This window comes from Rhinolophus sinicus, chromosome 17 (genome assembly GCF_057876585.1).
Source record: "Rhinolophus sinicus isolate RSI-liver-muscle chromosome 17, RSI-T2T, whole genome shotgun sequence".
Taxonomy (NCBI): Eukaryota; Metazoa; Chordata; class Mammalia; order Chiroptera; family Rhinolophidae; genus Rhinolophus; species Rhinolophus sinicus.
In genome coordinates this window covers 39,227,868-39,247,030 of record NC_142517.1, presented here as the reverse complement: position 1 = coordinate 39,247,030, position 19,163 = coordinate 39,227,868, and the positions used below count along the sequence as shown (strand labels likewise).

The 19,163-nt window shown below is 38.6% G+C and overlaps 1 protein-coding gene across 1 annotated transcript in view; it reads left to right on the top strand.

Moving 5' to 3' along the window:
• Positions 1 to 18,922, top strand: part of SPATA16 (spermatogenesis associated 16) — a 209,174-nt gene extending 190,252 nt beyond the window's left edge. The window contains exon 11 of the mRNA XM_019734941.3: positions 18,800 to 18,922. Within this exon, the coding sequence (XP_019590500.3) occupies positions 18,800 to 18,922 (123 nt within the window). The remainder of the gene's footprint in view (positions 1 to 18,799) is intronic.
• Positions 18,923 to 19,163: the final 241 nt, after the last annotated feature.

Below are 19,163 nucleotides of genomic sequence, written 5' to 3'. Positions count from 1 at the left end.
TAGTCAGCTGAGACAGTTAACTAGAGTGCGTTAATGTGGTCTCTCCATGTGACTTAGGCTGGGTTCCAAAAGGAAGTATTTCAAGAGAAAGAAAGTGGAAACCATCAGTCCTTTTATTGGCTACTCCCAGAATTGGCAGAGCAACTTTCACCAGATCTACTGGTCAAAGTAGTCACAGGGCAACCGAGATTCATAGGGTGGGAGGAATAGATTCCACTTCTCCATGGAGTAGACATGCATTCAGTGACAGAATGAAATGATAGTGTCCGTCTTGGAGACAAGCTTCAGCAGCAGAGCTGTGACTCTGCCTGGCCTGGAAAACTTACTAGCAAGCAAGCAGGAGTCAAGAGGATAATCATCTCAAGGCCACTGAGATCGGAACACTGCAGAGCCACTCTACCCAACCATTGGGTGTCTAGAAAGCCTCACTGGTGAGCAGCCAATCTTTCCAAATTAAAAGCCCTCGTAATGATCCTAGCTTTCTAAATAGAAGCTCCTGAGAGGTCTTTAGGAAGATGTGAATGGGAAGGAACAGGGTGCCAAATTTTTCCCAAGGGCTTTTAATTTGGTTAATGTGACTCTACAAAGGATGATCCTATCACTTTCAGATAATTCCATAGCAAGTAAGTAATTTTCTTTTATTGCTACAGAGTTAATTTGCGTGTGCAGAAAAAAATAATCTAAAAAAGAACTAATTGTACAAGCTACACTGTGTTCTCAGCCTACTAGAAGTTGATATCAGTATCACCACCTCTGAGATCTGTTATCTGTAATAGAAACAGCTGTTGTACCTAATGAAAACACTTGAAGTTTCCGTCGGAAGCAGCAGAATTATAGCAGTACCTCCTAGTTCCACGTAGTTATAGAGACTGTCAGAATCCCCATTACCTAACACAATTTTCAGGGCTCCACTTTGTTATAGGTCTATAAAAAGCCTATCAAGATGAAATCTGATTCATGAGTGCTGACCTCCTGTCTATATTTTGTTTTCTTTGAGATTTCTCTAAGAATCCAGAAAGAGAAAGTATGAGGCAACTGTGTTTTTTCCTAATTCACTAGAACTAAAATACATTCTTAAATGCTGAAAAAAAAAAAAAAAGCCTTCTTTATAGACTTTTAGGAAGTCAGCTTTTGTTTTGGTTTGACATTACAGAGTATTATTTTCTTTCCAGTAATTAACTCAAAAAAGGCATATGTATTTGATTTTGCCGTACATATACAAAATTAAGTAGGTTAGTCAAAAAACAGGTAAATTTTCTTGTGTTAGCAAGTCCCATGCCACAGGACTCTTTAATTAAGATGATCACACTTTGCTTAGTTTTAGTCTATAACAAAAATGCCTGGGAAATCACACCCTTTTGAATAACGCACGGGTCCTGTTAACACACAACTCATTCATGCATTCATCAAACATTTACCCGGCTCCTCCTCTGCATCAGACACTGTTAAGAGCAGGGCCCTAGTGGTGTTTACACTGTACTAGAGGAAAGTAGGAAATAAACTACCTAAAGAAATATGGAATATGTTGTAAGTAATAAATGGCATGGGTGGAGGACACAGGAAAAGAAAATGGAACATGCCAGATGATTTCAACTGCAATAGAATAGTCAGGGCAGGATTCATGGAGGTGACATTTGAAGAAAAACCTGAAAGAAATGCAAACCATGCAAATATCTGGTGAAAATCATTCCAAGGAATAACAAATGCAAAACCCCAGGATTGGAGCGTATCTGGCATGTACAAGGAACTGCAGGGGGGCAGGGTGACTGGAGTAGAATTAACACGAGTAATAGGAAGTGAAGTGAGAGTGTAGAGGATGTAATGCTTTGTCAAACAAGGAAACAATCTAAGCTTCTGAATGGAGAATAGATTGAAGGGGACAAAGGTAGAATCAGGGAGACTAGTTAGTAGGTTATTGCATGATAGGAGAGTAATTACGGTGGTTTAAACCCAAGGTGGGTTAAACCCAAGGTTGGATGGCTTGAGCCTGCACCCAGGTAATGGCAGTCAATGTGAGAAGCTGGTCAGATACGGTCTTCTATCCAGAAGAAGAACAAAGGCTTAATTAGATGAAAGCTAGTACAGTAAAAAAGCACCTTACACTAGCAATTTAGAGACCTGGGTCTGTCACAATTAACTCAGAAGCTACGTCCTGTCTCTGGGCCTCAGTTTTCTCATCTGTAAAATAAAGATATTGAACTAGAAGATTCAAAGTTCTCCCCACCCCCCAACTCTCAATGAATGGGTCTTTTGAAAACCAGACTCTCAAACTGAAAGAGTGTCAGTGTTTACTGAGCTCTTAATATGTGCCAACACTCTCCTATTCAATTTACATACACCAACTCACTAATCCTCACATGAGGCAAAAGGTATAATTTATTAAACATAGAAGTTTAGCATTTTGCCTAAAGTCACACAGCCAGCAAGTGCCAGAGCCAGGACTAGATCTGGACCCGGAGCCTAAACTCTTTCTTGATAGAAGCCCACACTTTGTTCTGCCTGAGAAAGCCTGGCTGACCGCATTGTCGTATGGATAGCTGAGATATAGGTGTGAGGCCAAATGGGGAATTAAAGTGACCTCCTATCAAAATGGAATTTGGCCATAAACTAGCCCAGTTTGTCTGTCTTGAGTTCTCAAAATAAAGTTCTTTTACTCTGAGCCAAAGAAGTCACTAAGGAATTTTTTGCTTATCTACCGATGTAATCTACCTATATAGGATCCTTCTCCTCTGTTGTTCCTTAGTTTTCCACCTATAACTGGAAAAAATACAGCACCAAAATCTGCAAATCTTTGCCCATTAATTCAGCTCCCACTCATGGGACCTTAGGCAAGTCACACCCTCCTAAGAAACATAATGCGTTTACATCCTTACCACCTTCAGAATCTATGATCTTGTGTTTCTTAGCATTGAATCCTATGGCCCATTGAAGCTTTATAAACTAGGCCTGAAGATAAATAGAAAAAGGAGTCTTTAGAAAAAAAGTCTTAAAAAAATGCACCAACTGTTAAGTTGGCACATTCTTGTTTCTTCTCATCAAAGAATCAGTTGAAAGAAAGAGTTAAGCAACATTCTGTCTGCAAATTAGAAGAAAAGTTACTTGTTCTTTATTTACAAAGTTGAAATTTTTCACTGAGATCAAAATTTAATATGGTACAATATAAAGTAATGTCTTATTCTGATATGCCCCTGGGTCACTGATTTGAGACTAAATCAGAGAAATGACACTTTGTTATTTTTAAAGTAATGAGAAAAATACTCTAGCATACAATCATTGTCCTGTGAATTTTCATGAGAAGTAATGCTACTTTTAAATTTCATCAAATATTATAACAGTACATCATAATCTTCAATGAATCTGACTAATAGAGTATAGGTGGGTGTCTTTAAACCACTCATATGGACTTACTCAAAATTATTGACCTTTTTGTATTTCTTTTATCTTGAAATCTTAACTTATAAATCATACTTGTCATCATACAGGCATGACATTCATTGGTATACTAATTTGGTCTTTTAGGATGAAAATGGTATAGAATTGTGTGTCACTTAGCAGCTCTGCTCTCTTCAACGCTGTTGATGTAGGCAAAGCAAGCAAGGGAGAAAAATTCAGGAGATGGGCCAGGGGCAGTTGGTTGAAGAGGGAGAGAGAAGAGCAAATTGAAACATTTTATTTACTTTCCACATCAGCATTCCAGAAACTCCTGAATCCTTCCAGAAACGCCTGAGAGAGACTGCACATGCGGCACTATGGTATCACTCATCCACCAGTCATTTGGGCTGACAAATATGTGGTTAGGGCGTGCGGCTGCATCTCTCTGAAAGTACTGCTGTCTTTCCGAAGATTCAGCAGCCGTACCACTCATTTGCAAAGCAGTTTTTCCAGCAATCAGGCTTTTCCTGTGTGTCTTGTTCTTTAAGGAGTCATTGCAGATGTATTGCAATTTGATTTTGAATCGTCTCAGCTTCTAGTTATTGGCTTCCCTATTCATATATCCCCAAATTCCTTTACAGTGTGTGCTCCAAGCACTGCTAAGCAGTTCTGTGCACGGCACAACGCAAACCATGGGGAGCAACCTACGTGCTCTTGATGATGACCACTCTGGGGGTGGGGGTGGGGCGCAGGGGAGAAGCTCTGAGGATGAGGAGGGAGGCAAGGCTCAAGGGGACCAAAAGGCCAGGTGCACAGAATAAATCACTGCAGTTCCTGGGATACATGAGTCTGTGCCCATAGGTGTCCAAGCCAGCAGCTGTGGTAGAGGGGTCTCCACCGAAACCCTGGCAAACCTCCTGTCGTGGTCAGAGCCTGAGCCCTGGGGCAGTGGGACATGAGGGGAAGACCTCATCCTCAAATATCACCCACAGCACAGCTGAGGCTAGCCTGGAAAGTGCAGAAACACAACAGCCTTAGTTCTGGCCATCTCCCCCAGCCCCTGTGAGATACTCCAAATTAAATGGCACATTTCAATTATCATTTAAACCAAACAGTATCTTTCTCCTCTGACTTAAAGGAAAAACTCTGTGGTTAATTTGTTAAACATTTTCAACAAGTACATTAGCTAATCACTCACTTCCCACCTATACTTGGCCTTTCCTCCAAAACTGGAAATACCTCTTTTATATACTTTGTTGGCTGGAAGTATGATTTCTGAAACTCTGATGATATGGTCGGAAATGTCTGCAGCAGAAGCATTTCTGGGCAGGAGTTGAATCTCAGCGTGACCTTCATCTAGGGAGCATGTATCCAAATGTTTTGCCATTTTTAACCAGAAGTTTACCAAGGGGCAGACAAAGGTAATTGCCATTGTACCTAATAAAATATTCTGCTACTCAACAAATTACCAAACTATGTCAGTCTTTTTGAAGCTTGCTTTTGAATAGCTATCACAATTGAAACAAGCTATAAAAAAGTTTATCTCTGATAAATAATGACTTCGCTCATATATGGGATACAAAACTGTACACAACAAATGAACAAGACAAACAAATAAGCAAAAACTCATAGACACAGACAACAGTTTAGTAGTTACCAGAGGGTAAAGGAGGTAGAAGATGGTAAAGGGGGTCAAATATATAGTGACGAAGGAGATTTGACTTTGGGTGGTGAACTCACAAAGCCATAGATAGATGATATATTATAGAATTGGACACTTGAAACCTATATCATTTTATTAACCAATGTTGCCCCAATAAAATTAATAAGAAATATAAATAAATAAATAAAAATAAAAAATAATGTTCTAAAAAAAGAAAAACTTATCTCAGTTAAATAATTAAGTTAATAATGTCATGATGATAAATGTTATCAATGATTACTATTGCTCTTTTAGTATGTGCTAAGCACTTCACAAGTTACCATTGTAATGATTGCAACAAAGCTGTGAGGGAGATGCAATTCTCTCTCCTTTGAAAGAAAAGGGCTGGCCCGTGAGCAGCCGGAGGTTGGCATGAGCTGCCGTGGGCTACGTGGGCTGCTGTGCTGCCATCAACCAGCTGCCTCAGCCAGGAGGAGCGCAAGGCTCATAATACCAGCATGGGCCAGGGAGCTGTGCCCTACACAACTAGACTGAGAAACAACGGCTTGAACCAGAGTGGGGGTGGGGGTTAGGTGGAAGAAGTGGGGGGAAAAAAAGAAAGAAAAGGAAAAAGAACTTTGTAGAATTAACAAAGGAAACAAGCCCAAGTTTGTAGTAACAAGGTTTGGTTTTGAATCAAATGGGTTGGGTCCAAGGCTCTGTTCTTAACTTTAGGTAGAATGCTTTGCTTAAACCAAATGCAGCTACTAAAAATCAATAGCACAGAAAGCATAGCCTGACCCAAGCTCAGACTCTGTAAGACTATCAATGAGACAATCCTTAAGTCTACTTTTTGGCAGTGAGTGGGATAGAAGCCTCAGAAGCTGATATCATAGGCATCCTCTGTCTTTCTTCAGATCACAGCTTACAGTCCAGCTGAGGACTTACCCAGACTGCTTTGCAGCAGCTCCCCAACCAAACCCAAACCTTGGCACACACTATCCCCTGGATCATCCTGCTCTTACTCTCTTCTCTCTCACCATCCCTCACTCTGTAGACATATCATGTTTAGGTTGGCTTTGATAGCTCACCATTTTTCCTCTTCCTGCAACATCAGAACTTCAAGAACATAGCGTGGAAGTCTAGTCATTCTTACAGTACACTTACTGCCACACTAGTGTCACTCTCTGGTGAGTTATCTGAATTAGCGTTCTGAAATGCATCAGCGCCTCAATGAAAACACAATTTCAGAAGCACATATTGCCACAATCCCTCCAAACTTTACCCTCACAGCACAGAGCCCTGGAGGCTGCGACTGGACATCACATTAACCTCCTTCACTTCCCGTGATCTCTTCCTGCCTGTCTCGCTAATAAGCTAACAGAGGAAGGGGACAGAAATTGGAAATGCTCATGTTACTCAAAACCTAATAGTGTTTTTATCTTTGTAAAAGCTTTTCAAAATGCATCTTTCAGAAGTTCAGCAAAATATTCTGGGGCGAGGAAGGAGAGCGTATATCTCAATTGTGTTTTGAACTGAAGAGTAAGTTTGCAGTTCATTCTAAAAATTACTCTCTTTAAATTATCAAAATGTGTCTTCTTTGGTTGGTGGCCCAGCATTTTATTGCACATATTTTATATTAAGTTTTGCAATCCTTTATAATTCTGGAGAATAACAGAATAACAGCTTATACCACTTGGTAGCTAAATGAACCATAGGACATCTTCCATTCTATATTGAAATTGGGATTAATACAGAGTTCAGAGCAATTGACTTGTAGCTCATTCAGTCATTTAGAATGTACTCATTGTACCTTGCATCTTTTGGAGAAGGGCAAAAATGAAAGTGCCTTGACATGCAGCCCTAAAGGAAGGTATGGGTCATTTGTCCTTCTGAATACGATTTTCTTAAAATGGTGCATGTAGAAGAGGGGACAAGACTGTAATCTAAAACACATACAAGTGTCACAAGCACAAACACACCCATATCTCTTATCATCATCAAAACTCTGTGTGTATAAAATTTACGCATACTGCTGAAATGGCTTTCTGCCGGAGAAAAGACTGTGAAGAGGAGTCTGAAATGGCTGGTGAAAAGCTGAATATGGACCTATGTTAGAGAGATCCTACCCTAGAGATACAGTTAGGCCCCTCTCTTATTGAATTAAAAGGAATTTGAGAGGCTTTTAAGGTCCCAAGACCTCTTAGTTGGAGAGAAGACCCCTTCAGCTTCACAATGATTCACTTCATTATATTGTTGAAGATATTTAGAAGCAGTTGGGAAAGGTAATTCTAGAAATGAAAGTACATCTTCCTGAGGTACAGGGTTCAAAAATCATTTTTTTTCAAAGCCATTAATAGAGTATTTCCACTTCCAGGAATATAGAGTAGATTTGCTTTTCCTATTCCTCCCATTAAGTACAACTAAAAACCCTGGACATTATATGTAAAACAAACATGTCCCAAGGTTGTCTGCCTTTTTCATTCTACCTTTCAGAGAATGCAAAAGGCAGACAACCTTGGGACATGACATAGGAATGACACAGTGGTGAGTTCACTGGACTTTTCTTAGTCTTGTACATCTCACACTTGTTGCTGAATAAGCTGGTAACTGAGAAATACTTATATGTGCAGAAAATAAAAGCCCCCACACTCACGCACACACCAAAAGCCAGCTCTCTCTAGCGAAAGGACAAGGAAAGGGGCAGCCTAGCAAGACAGAAAACTCTTAGACAATAATCATTCTACTCCAGCCATACACCACAGAAAAAAATGGAGGTCCAACCCCCACCCAGGTCAGCAAAAGTTACGTGAGGAATTATACTTCTACTCTCAGAAGGCTATAACAAGGTGTCCCAACCTTCCCACTCTAACAGGTGGTGTCAGAGAAGACCAAATAAGGAACCTGGACTTTCAACCCCACTGGGTGGTAAGGCCCCCTTTGCCCTTTGCACTTACTGGGTGGTGTCAGAGGTGTCATAACATATAGACCCCACATGTCCAGATTTCAATCAAAGATCACTCATTATGCCAAGAATCAGGAAGATATCAAACTGAACGAAGAAACATAATCAATACAGGCCAACAGAGAGATGTCAATGATACTAGAATTGTCTGCCAAAGATTTTCAAGCAGCCATCATACAAATATTTTCACGAAGAACTACAATTTACAAACACCTTAAAGCAAATGAAAAAGTAGACTCTCAGCAAAGAAATAGAAAGTCTCAGTAAAGAATAGACATTATAAGAAGAAACAAGTCAAAATTTTAAAACTGAAAAATACAATAACTAAAATAAAAAATTCATTGGAGGGGCTCAACAACAAAATGAAGGGCTCAAAGGAAAGAATCAGTGAAATAAAGATACAATAGAAATGACCTAATCTGAACAATACCCATGGACCCTAATAAAGGCCTGTGCCCCGTGTTCTGTCTCTCAGCTCATACCCGCCTTGACCTCCTATGTGGCCCCTAAAGGCAGGCCGGGTGCTTCCTCCAGGAGCTCAGTAATAAACTTCAAGCAGCCTGTGCTCTACTTAATACGTTAACAAAGACAGACTTCAACTCTTTTTCTGCCTTTTGTAGTTTTAACTAAGCATTTTATATGATTGCATTTTCTCTCCTTTCTTAGCATTATCAATTATACTTTATTTAGTTTTTTTTTTTACTTTTTGTAGTGGTTGCCCCAAAGTTTGCAATATACACTTACAACTGATTCCAGTCCACTTTCAAATAACACTATACCACTACACAGGTAGGGTGAGTCCCTTATAATAATAAAATAATCTTAATTCATTTTTCTAGCCCCTTCTATCATTGCTGTCATTCGTTTTACTTACAGATAAGCATATATATAAAATCAAATGGGCCGGCCCGGTGGCTCAGGTGGTTAGAGCTCCATGCTCCTAACTCCGAAGGCTGCCAGTTCAATTCCCACATGGGCCAGTGGGCTCTCAACCAAGGTTGCTGGTTCAACTCCTCAAGTCCTGCAAGGGATGATGGGCTCCGCCTCCTGAACTAAGGTTGAACACAGCACCTTGAGCTGAGCTGCCTCCCAGATGGCTCAGTTGGTTGGAGCGCAGGCTCTCAACCACAAGGTTGCCAGTTCAATTCCTCGACTCCCACAAGGGATGGTGGGCAGCGCCCACTGCAACTAAAATTGAACACGGCACCTTGAGCTGAGCTGCCGCTGAGCTCCCAGATGGCTCAGTTGGTTGGAGTGCATCCTCTCAACCACAAGGTTGCTGGTTCAACTCCCACAAGGGATGGTGGGCTGTGCCCCCTGCAACTAGCAATGGCAACTGGACCTGGAGCTGAGCTGTGCCCTCCACAATTAAGACTGAAAGGACAACAACTTGACTTGGAAAAAAGGCCTGGAAGTACACACTGTTCCCCAATAAAGTCCTGTTCCCCTTCCCCAATAAAATCTCTAAAAATAATAATAATAAAATAAAATGCATTGTTGCTATTATTATTGCCTATTCACCAAAATAGGCCATAAAACGTACCTCAGAATTGAAAGAAATAGAAATCATACAAATTAAAAAGACAATGAGGTAAGACACTATACACCTATCAAAATGTCTAGCATAAAAAATAGTGGCAACACTAAATGCCGGTGAAGATGCAGAGAAATTGGATCACTCATACATTGATGGTAGGAATGGAAAATGGTACAGCCACTGTAGAAAACAGTACAATAATTTCTAAAAAAAAAAAAAAAAAAAATACAATGCACCTACCATATGACATAGCATTTACACTCCTAGGCATTTATCCCAGAGAAATGAAGTCTTATACACAAATGTTTATAGCAACTTAATTCATATAGCCAAAAATTGGAAGTAATCTAGATATCATTCAAAGGTCAATAAACTATGGTACATCCGTACCATGGAATACTGCTAAGCAACAAACTATTGAAACATGCAACAACCTGACCAAATCTCCAGAGAAACATGGAGTTATATACTACATGATTTCATTTATATAACCTGAAAATGACAAATATAGAAATGGATGACAGATTATTGGTTGCCAGGAGTCAAAGGGGGTGGGGCCCGGAGGAAAATGGGCGTTGCCATAAAAGGACAACACGAGAGATCTTCCTGGTAACGGCCCTGTTCTGTATCTTGAGTATATCTATGTCAATATCCTAGCTGTGGTGTTCTACCACAGTTTTGCAAATTGTTACCCTTGGGCAAACTGCATAAAGAGTACATAGGTTCTTCCTGTACTACTTACTGATGCCTGAGAACCTATAATAATCTCAAAATAAAAAGTTAAAAAATATATATTCAAACCTTCAAATAATTTTTGCCTTGAAAAATAAATTTTTAAACAGCCATGATACCTGGTTTCCTAGACAGAGTGATAGCTAGGTTTTGTAATGTTCTTTATACTAAAGATAATAAAAAGTGGTATCATTATGGGCATTTGCAGTTAAGAGAAATAAAGTTTAGCAGGAAGTTTTTTTGCACACTTTTTAACATCTCAGAGTAGGTGTCTCAGAGTTTACATTGTTCTTTCATAAATAAAACACTGAATAACATGCCAAATTCACTAAATGTAAAAGGAGAAATATGGAGCTTATATGTTTTGAATGCTAGCCAAAATCTAAAGAAAACTGCTATATCCTGTTTCCCCGAAAACAAGACCTACCAGACAATCAGCTCTAATGTGTCTGTTGGAGCAAAAATTAATATAAGACCCGGTTTTATATTATATCGTATCATGTCATATCATATCATATCATATTATAAAGTAAAACAAGACTGGGTCTTATGTTAGTTTTTGCTCCAAAAGACACATTAGAGGTGAATGTCCAACTAGGTCTTATTTTCGGGGAAACACGGTATTACGAATAGCAGAAACAATTTCGTTTCAGAAAGTAAGCTTACTTTAGAAATTAATTTCAAGCCTGTTTGAAAACAATTGTAATTCTAATTAGAATTAAAATTCAAACCATTTTGGATGATAAATATTTAAAAGCATTTGGTCTGGAAACTAAACTGGAACAGAGCAAAGAAACGAATGGTATCAAATCCACTGTGGTGGAGTGAAATGTCTGTTTTGCCAAGAGGATTTGGGTCCCCGCTGCTAATCAGAGGAACCACATTCTCATTCTGTAACCACCACTACAGTCATGTAAACCTGATATTTATTCCTAGAGAATCCAATTCTTATTCCATCTACCGTTTTTCTTCTTCAAAGACGCCTTCAAAAGCTTTACTAAAAAAAAAAAAAAAATCCTTTGAGGACCCAATTCCTAAGGCGTGAACATGCGCAAATGCTTTATAAACATACCTAATCCTCTCTCCTTGATCCAAACTAGATGAAATCTAATAGGAAGTCCCAATTCAAGCCCAGTGCCTTGCTTTTCAGTGTAAAATCTACCCATACTTTTGTGTTTTAAATCAGCTTCTTCTCACTGCCAATATTGGAAAGAAACCACCCTGGTTCCCAAGGTATATGCTTACCTGTGCAGGACACACCAAGCAAGTAGCGAGCATCAGGCAGTGGGCAAAGGGAATTCTAGGAAGTAGCCAAGTCATGTTTGAGGGGAAAATTAGAACTTAATTGCACTTCCTTTTATTTTATAGCTTAGTAGTGATATTATTTTGCTTGAGCTGCTGTAACAACATACCACAAACTGAGTGGCTTCAACATAAATGTACTGTTCTGGAGGCTGGAAATCTGATCAAAATGTCATTATGAGGGCCGTGAGGAAGAATCAGTCCCATGCCTCTCCCATAGCTTCTGGTGGTTTGCTGACAATCTTTATTGTACCTTGGTTTGTAGGAGCAACACCCTGATCCCTCTTTCCATGTCCACATGGCATTCTCCTCGTGTGTCCAGATTCCCCCTTCTCATAAGGACACCACCATTTTGGATAAGGGTCCACCCTCAGGACCTCACTTTAACTTGGTGACCTCTGTAAAGACCCCGTTTTTAAATACTGGGAGTTAAGATTTCGACCTCTGAATTTGGGAGAGACAGAATTCAACTCATCACAGTAATGTTTGATTTTAAATAACTTGAAAAGGAAGAAGGTCACCACATCTTCACAGTGGCTCTCCTTCCCATCTGCCACATCTGAACTATGCTCCTTTCAAAGCTCTATTAGGTCACTACTGTATTGTCCCTTTCTGTTATCACCTCTCACCAGCTTTGCTCATGTTGAGTTTCTTGCTATTTCTTTTGTTAGCTTGCCCCATAGCTTCCTAACTCTCTGTTGCCCTGAAATTCAGTTTCTTGCTCAGCAGTGCCCTTGACCAGTCTTCGCACAATAAATGAAAGGGGGTCATGTTGCTTTCACCCCTGGCTCATAGGCCTGCAATTACCAAATGAAAGTAGGTTCGATCTATGTACAAATGAAGCTACAGTCAGCACCACAAAGTTGTGGAGAGTCAATAGAAATCCTCCCTCACAAGAAAGCTCTCACCTGACCCCAAGCCACCCCCATACTTTCCACCTACATATAAGAATATGTTGGGTATATAAGACAGAAACCCATTTTACAGTAAAAGATTATCAGAGAAAATATTCAAGTACCCTTTAGCATGTCTATACCAAAAGTGACTATGAAGTGGTTGGAAAAATATTATTTTAATCTGTAAAATCATTGCATTTTTATCTTGGAATCCAGTAGAAAATCCTAAGTGTTGATATGCTGAAAAATATAAAATCATTAACTGAAAAATATTTTAGTACCAGTAAATAATCTAACGCAGTTATAGGATGAGAAAGAAACAACATGTACTGCGAATGACCTTCTGAATGTTAAGCTAATCTATTGTAAGGACCCCTTGGATGCAAAATAAAATTCTTATACATCTGTAAGTTTTATAGGTATGATCATTTTATAAGTGGGATAGAGCAGAGGCCCAAGAATCCTGATATCTATGGGTGGTTATATTAACCAGTTCAGTATCTTTCATTACAGACAAAATTACAACAGAAGTGTTTGATCCCCTCATTCCCATAGTGCTTCTTCTCCGTGAGGTACAAGGCAAAGAGCAGTGCATCCTCCTTCCACTGAGCACATCTCTGTAGAATGAATGCAGGCCAAACTAAACATCAGAAAATTACTACTTTAAAGTTGGAATGGATTTTTAAAGTTTATTTAATCCAGCCCACAGCTCACACGACTCACAAATACTCCACTCCCACCAAAGACATCCTCTAATGTGTGATTTCCAGTCTCTGGGAGGGGGGTCACCATACTTCATACTGAAGTCCCTTATACTTTTATATAGTTGTGAAAAAGGTATACCTAATATTCATATATTATCTTCTTTTTTACTCATTTGACTAATTATTCAGTTATTCATTGATTCAACAAAGTTTTATTGAGAACCTAGTATGAAACCACCAGGCACTACAAAATGTACTGCTATTAGTCATTTATGAAGAGCTTTTCACAAACATCAAGCCATTAAATCCTCACAAAACCCCTGTAAAGTAGATCATGTTTGTTATTATTAATTTTTATTTATACTAGAGATGAGAAAATTAAAATTCAGAAGTTAAGTCCCATGACTAGTAGCATAACTGAAACTCAAACTCATCCTCTAATTCTAGATAGCACTCTCTTTCCAGTGTGTATGCTAACAAACAAATCCATCACCTCTTCCACATAACAATCTTGATATATCTAAGGGTACCATAGATTCCTGCTGTGTTTTCTCTTCTCCATATTAAACACCTCTGTATCCTTCAACTTTTCTTAATAATGTTTGGAGTGGAGACCCTGAACATATCTAGAACTCAGCAGAGGAGAGAAAACCATTGCTTCTTTTGAGAGAGACGTATTTTAAACATTGTAGACTGTACTCAGATCAGCTTTGTGTAATAATACTGTTGATTTATATTGAACTTGTAACTAATATTGTGTTTTTCCAAAAATAACACCTAACCGGAAAACAAGTCCTAGCATGATTTTTCAGGAGGACATCCCCTGAACATAAGCCTAATGCATCTTTTGGAGCGAAACTTAATATAAGACCCCGTCTTATTTTCGGGGAAACACGGTATATACTATCAGAAACTCACCTTTCTCCCTTCCCTTTTCTGCCCCCTTCTAATTCTGCCTTTTATGTAGTGGAATTTTGAGACCTAATCACAAGACTTGAACGTGTGTCAAATACCTACTTAGCACAGTTAGTGAGGCAGCATACCTTACACAGAAGCCAAAAACACAGTGACCGTTAGATAAAATTGTTCAGCTTTTTAGTTTATTTCACTTTTGTATGTATTTTTTCCATTTATTTATATTTTACCTATTTATGGGGTGTACGCTTCCAGATTCAAGTATTAACACTATTGCTAAATATTAGCAATTCACACCTATGCAAATACATCACACCTATGCAAATAAATTGTTTAATGTAATCTTACTAGGACCCAGTGAAGCAATTGATAGATGAGGAAACTTAGATTTCAATAAGTTAAATAAGGTTGCCCAAAGTCATTCACCAAGAAAATGCTGGAGCTGTGATTGCAACCCAGACACATGTGACTTCAACAGTAAGCCATATCTCTGCCATGACCACCTTTTTCTTCTGAATAACGAAAAGCATCCTTTTTTTGTTTATTTTTCTTAGTACTTTTTAACTTCTAGAATGCTTCTCACATGGTAGACTATAAAACAGTGGGTTGCTTTTTTTTTTCTTTTCAATTTGGAGTTTTGCATTGTTCTGACTTTTAGCCTAGTGCTAGGCTATTATTACAAGTACATTTTTTTTAATACATATCTGATTGTGGCCTTTTTTCCATCTCTTGTGTTTGTCACTAATTAAACTCATTCTTTTTCCCTAAAACTGTTCATCTACCTGTACTCCTTACTTGTTATGATATGATCAGTATTTCAAGTTAGAAACTTCACAGTCATTCCTAATTCTGCCTGCTTTCCTATCCCAACACAGAATGCTTCATCAAGTCTATAGCTCTTACTTCCTTTAATGTCTCTTAAATCCTTCATTCAGACCCTCATCGTAATTTTCATGTCCTATTGCACTAGCCCCCTAATTGATCCACCTGCTTTTAGTCTCCCTTACTGCATTCCACTCCACATAATGACATCAGATTTTTCTAGCCACATAGCTAAGTATTTTTCAACTTTTTATGAGCTGACCCCAATCTGTATTTCCTGCTGTCTATGTCTCTATGTTTCAGTGCCCTCAAGCTTATGTCTATGCTATCAGCAACTCATCCCTATCAAGTAGCCCAGGTTTTCTCACAACCTTGCTTTAATGGATGCCATTTTCTCTGTCTGGAATGTGTCTCTTGTCCTGGTTAAAACCCAGTTCCTATCACCTTTGGTGCACCTCCGCATTTCTTCAGATAGAATTCACAGGTCTGACATTTTTGTTAACAGAACTTTTTGTTAACAGAACATAATTATTATATAAACAGCATGCTTTACTATAATAATTTGTCATTAACTGCCTCTCCTACACAAATATGACTTCTTCATAAACAAACGTCTTGATATTTTTGCTTTCCACCTTAGTACAGTGCCAAAAACATAGATGTTCAATAAATATTTGCATGAAATGATGAATGTACTTCCTTTGAAATTGGAGCTGACTAGAACTTTTCCTGTAATATATATTGGTCTATTTAGTTACCTCCACATTTCTTCCTAATTCGTATTATTTGTTTTTGTACTGTTAGAATTTCAGTTTTGAGATCTCCTATATCCTCAGGCTATCTTCTCTTTTATGGTTTTATAATCATCTTTATTCTGGACTTTTTGAATCTATAGTAAATCATGACTGAGAGACTTTTGTGTATTAAGAACTGAAATGTCCTGAGAAACTAGTTGATAACAATTTCCTTACTCTTTGATGTGGATTATGACTGATAGCCATATGGTGGGTGAGAATCTGCCCTCCTTCTCAGATCTTCAGTTCCCCTTGATTATCTGACACCCGAAAGTTTTCTGCAAGATCCTGTGGTCAGCTGTCCATATCTCTGTAATGCCAAGTCAGCATTGGCATATACATACACAAGAAAATGGTATCTGCCCATTTTCCAAATGGGAAAAGTAGACCCAGAATGACCGAGTAGACTATCTGATATAGTTAAGCGAGTAGATTCTGTACCAAAAAGGAAGTCTAATAAGGCCTCTGCTCCAAAAAACTGACTCATTTCCTTCCTTACATGCTTACATATTTCTTTGTGTTTTATTTCCCTAAGGGCTTTATAGAAATTTATATCATTTGCAATCTGTTCATCTTAGTTATATGAATCCATTTTCTCTTCAACCAGCATTTTTCTTTCCTTGACTTAAAAAAAAAAAGAAAAGAAAGAATGAGCTTTACTAAAAACACATTGCAGCTCTCCTACACTTCAGTAAGTACAGAAGCTAAAATTGACTTACTTTACTGCATAGTGGGTCATTCATCTAATGGTGTACTCTAAGAGAATAACCTCTGATTTGAAAAGATGTGAGGGCTCATCTTAAGACTGGACTAACCGATTGAATGTGAGTACAAGTCATGGAATTTTTTGGCTCGGTGTATCCCTGGAAATTATCCAGGCCAACCCTTTCCTCACCAAAGGGTGGTGAAAGCTGAAGCTCAGAAAGTCCAAGTTACTTCTCTGGGGTCACAGGCCAGGGTTATAAGCTAGGCCAGGAGCAGAACTCAACATCTCTGGCTCCTTATCCAGTACCCTGTCTACCTTTGGCTGTTTCAAGCATGGAGACCACACCTTGTTATTACCTTGCCTCAAGAGTGACAACGCTAAACAATGCTAATAGAATGGTGGCATATGAAAGTAGTAATTATTTCATTTGTAAAAGAAAAGGAAGCCTTTTGCTATGCTCCACACCAGGCATCACTCTGAGTACAGAAAAACACATTGGTTTCTGAGTGTCTGCAGCTCTATTATCAGAGAGGAGAATTATGCGGGTCTACCATATCCTAGGCGCGGGAATAGTGGACAACACGGACCTAGTTCCTGCCTTATGGAGCTTACAGCCCAGATGGGAAGACAGATATGATACAAATCATTATAAACAATTAAGTAAAAAGTACAATATGCAAAGAGATGCATGGGCTGCTTTGAGAATATGTTACTGAGAGACCCAATCTGGTCTGGGCTGTCAAGGACTTTCCTGAGGCACACATGTCAAACCTGAAATCCAGAAGATGTGTCAGGGTTCTGATGGGAGTATTCCATCAGAAGGCATAGCATTAGGAAGATCAAGGGTGCAGAGAACACTGCACACTGTGCTTACATATCTGAACGATGTATCACACAGCTGAGGCAGATGGAATGATAGAAACAGAATTAGAGACAAGTGAACCAGATCACCCAGAGCTGTGCAGGCCATGGTAAGGGCTTGGGAAGCTACTTAAGTATTTTAAGTAAGGGGAAAATGTGATCGGGATTACAATTTTTAAAACATCGGTCCAGTACCATTAGGAGAATGGATTGAAAATTCAGCATGTCAGCAGGCCAGGTAGGAAGTAAATACAGGCCAGGTGAGACATACTTGTCATTTGTACTCAAGACCCCCCAGCTTAATTCATTAGTCCTCTCAATTCCAAGAACACGTTTTGTGTTTCTCCTTTGTCCCTAGTGTTTGGAATAAAAGGCAACCCAGTTAGTCAACACTACTATTAATAAACACAATTTTAAAAAAAGACAGCAGCCACCTAATGAATATTTCACAATAATTATTATTTTGTATTACTGAAAGAAGCATTTTTGGTGCATTAGGATTGTAATTTTAAATTGTGTTTGGGCTGATTGCAAACATTCTAATTGTAAAGAGCTTTGATTTAAATAATACATTTTCAGTGCGGATAACATGAGTGAGCCATCAATTCAACAGTTGAAGCAATGGTAAAGTGCCATCTATTATGTTTGTTTTGATTGTGCTCTGTTAATTTTTTACTTATGATTTTGGTGTAAGTTAGATAATATAAATATATGGAATACATACAATGATGCATTGACTTCTTGACAAGACCTGAAAATATTCTGTCAAAGTATTTTGATGATTGCTGCAATGATCAGACATCATAAACAGCAATGTGATTTTGGAGAAATTTAACTATATCCGAGTTAAGTATGAATTGTTATATCTACAGATTTTCATGAGGGCCCAACTCAGCATACATGTAAACTGTTTTATTCTATAATTCTTTCTGACAAATTGTATAATACATTCAACCAACATTCATGAATAATTAGAAGTTTTTTCAGAGAAAGACTAATACTTTATTTTTAAGAATTATTGATTTGTCTGTCATTAGTTTACCTTATTCCCTGAGGTGTGGCATTTTTTATGAAAATGTATTTTTTCAAAATTTGCTTTTGATTTAATAGGGAAATGTTTCTTGCTAAGACAACGTGGAATATTCATTTTTCTTCCAAGTTTTCCAGGGCCATACAAATGCTAGAATCTCTGGCTTGAAGGAGGTAGATTTGTTTGTTTTCATTCTTTTTGATAATAGATTAATGTTTCACCATTCATTTCTTTTTGAAATCCCTAGATTTCCTGACCATTAAAGACAGCAAGTGATTCCCATACCCAGTAGGTAGGACTGAGTGGTAAAGAAAACTCCCTCATGCCTGCTTCGTTTCTAAAACAGGGAGACTCAAAATGGAAACAGAAGGAGGCCTTTATGTGCAATCGTGTCCATCTCTGCCAGTTCTGTTCCAACATGGACCTCTATGTGCCATTTAATTTTAAATACATCACCATTTTCCTAAGTACACAAAACCCAAGAAAAAACAACAAATCTTCTTTATGTTTATTTCTTCTAGGTTGGACGAATTGAAGACTTTCTATACCAATTAGAGGATGGTTTCTTAAAAACTAAAAAACTGAGAACTGCTCGAAGGCAAAAAACAAAAAGGAAGCGGCTTCAAACTGTGCAGCAAAGCTAGTCACTGGGGAGCAGGCGCTACCACAAGACATTCCTGAGAAAGGGGCAATGACATCCTGCCAGCCTAACAGTGGCAGTTCAGTAACTAAGGCCTATCACCAAGGGAATGAGGTGGCACTCCCCTTGGCTCATCTTTAGCAAAGACGATCTATAATTCATGAATCTCAACTGGCAGCAATAAACGTTCTCAGCAAATTTGATTCGACTCTTGTTCAAATTCATCTTACTTAAATCATTTATAA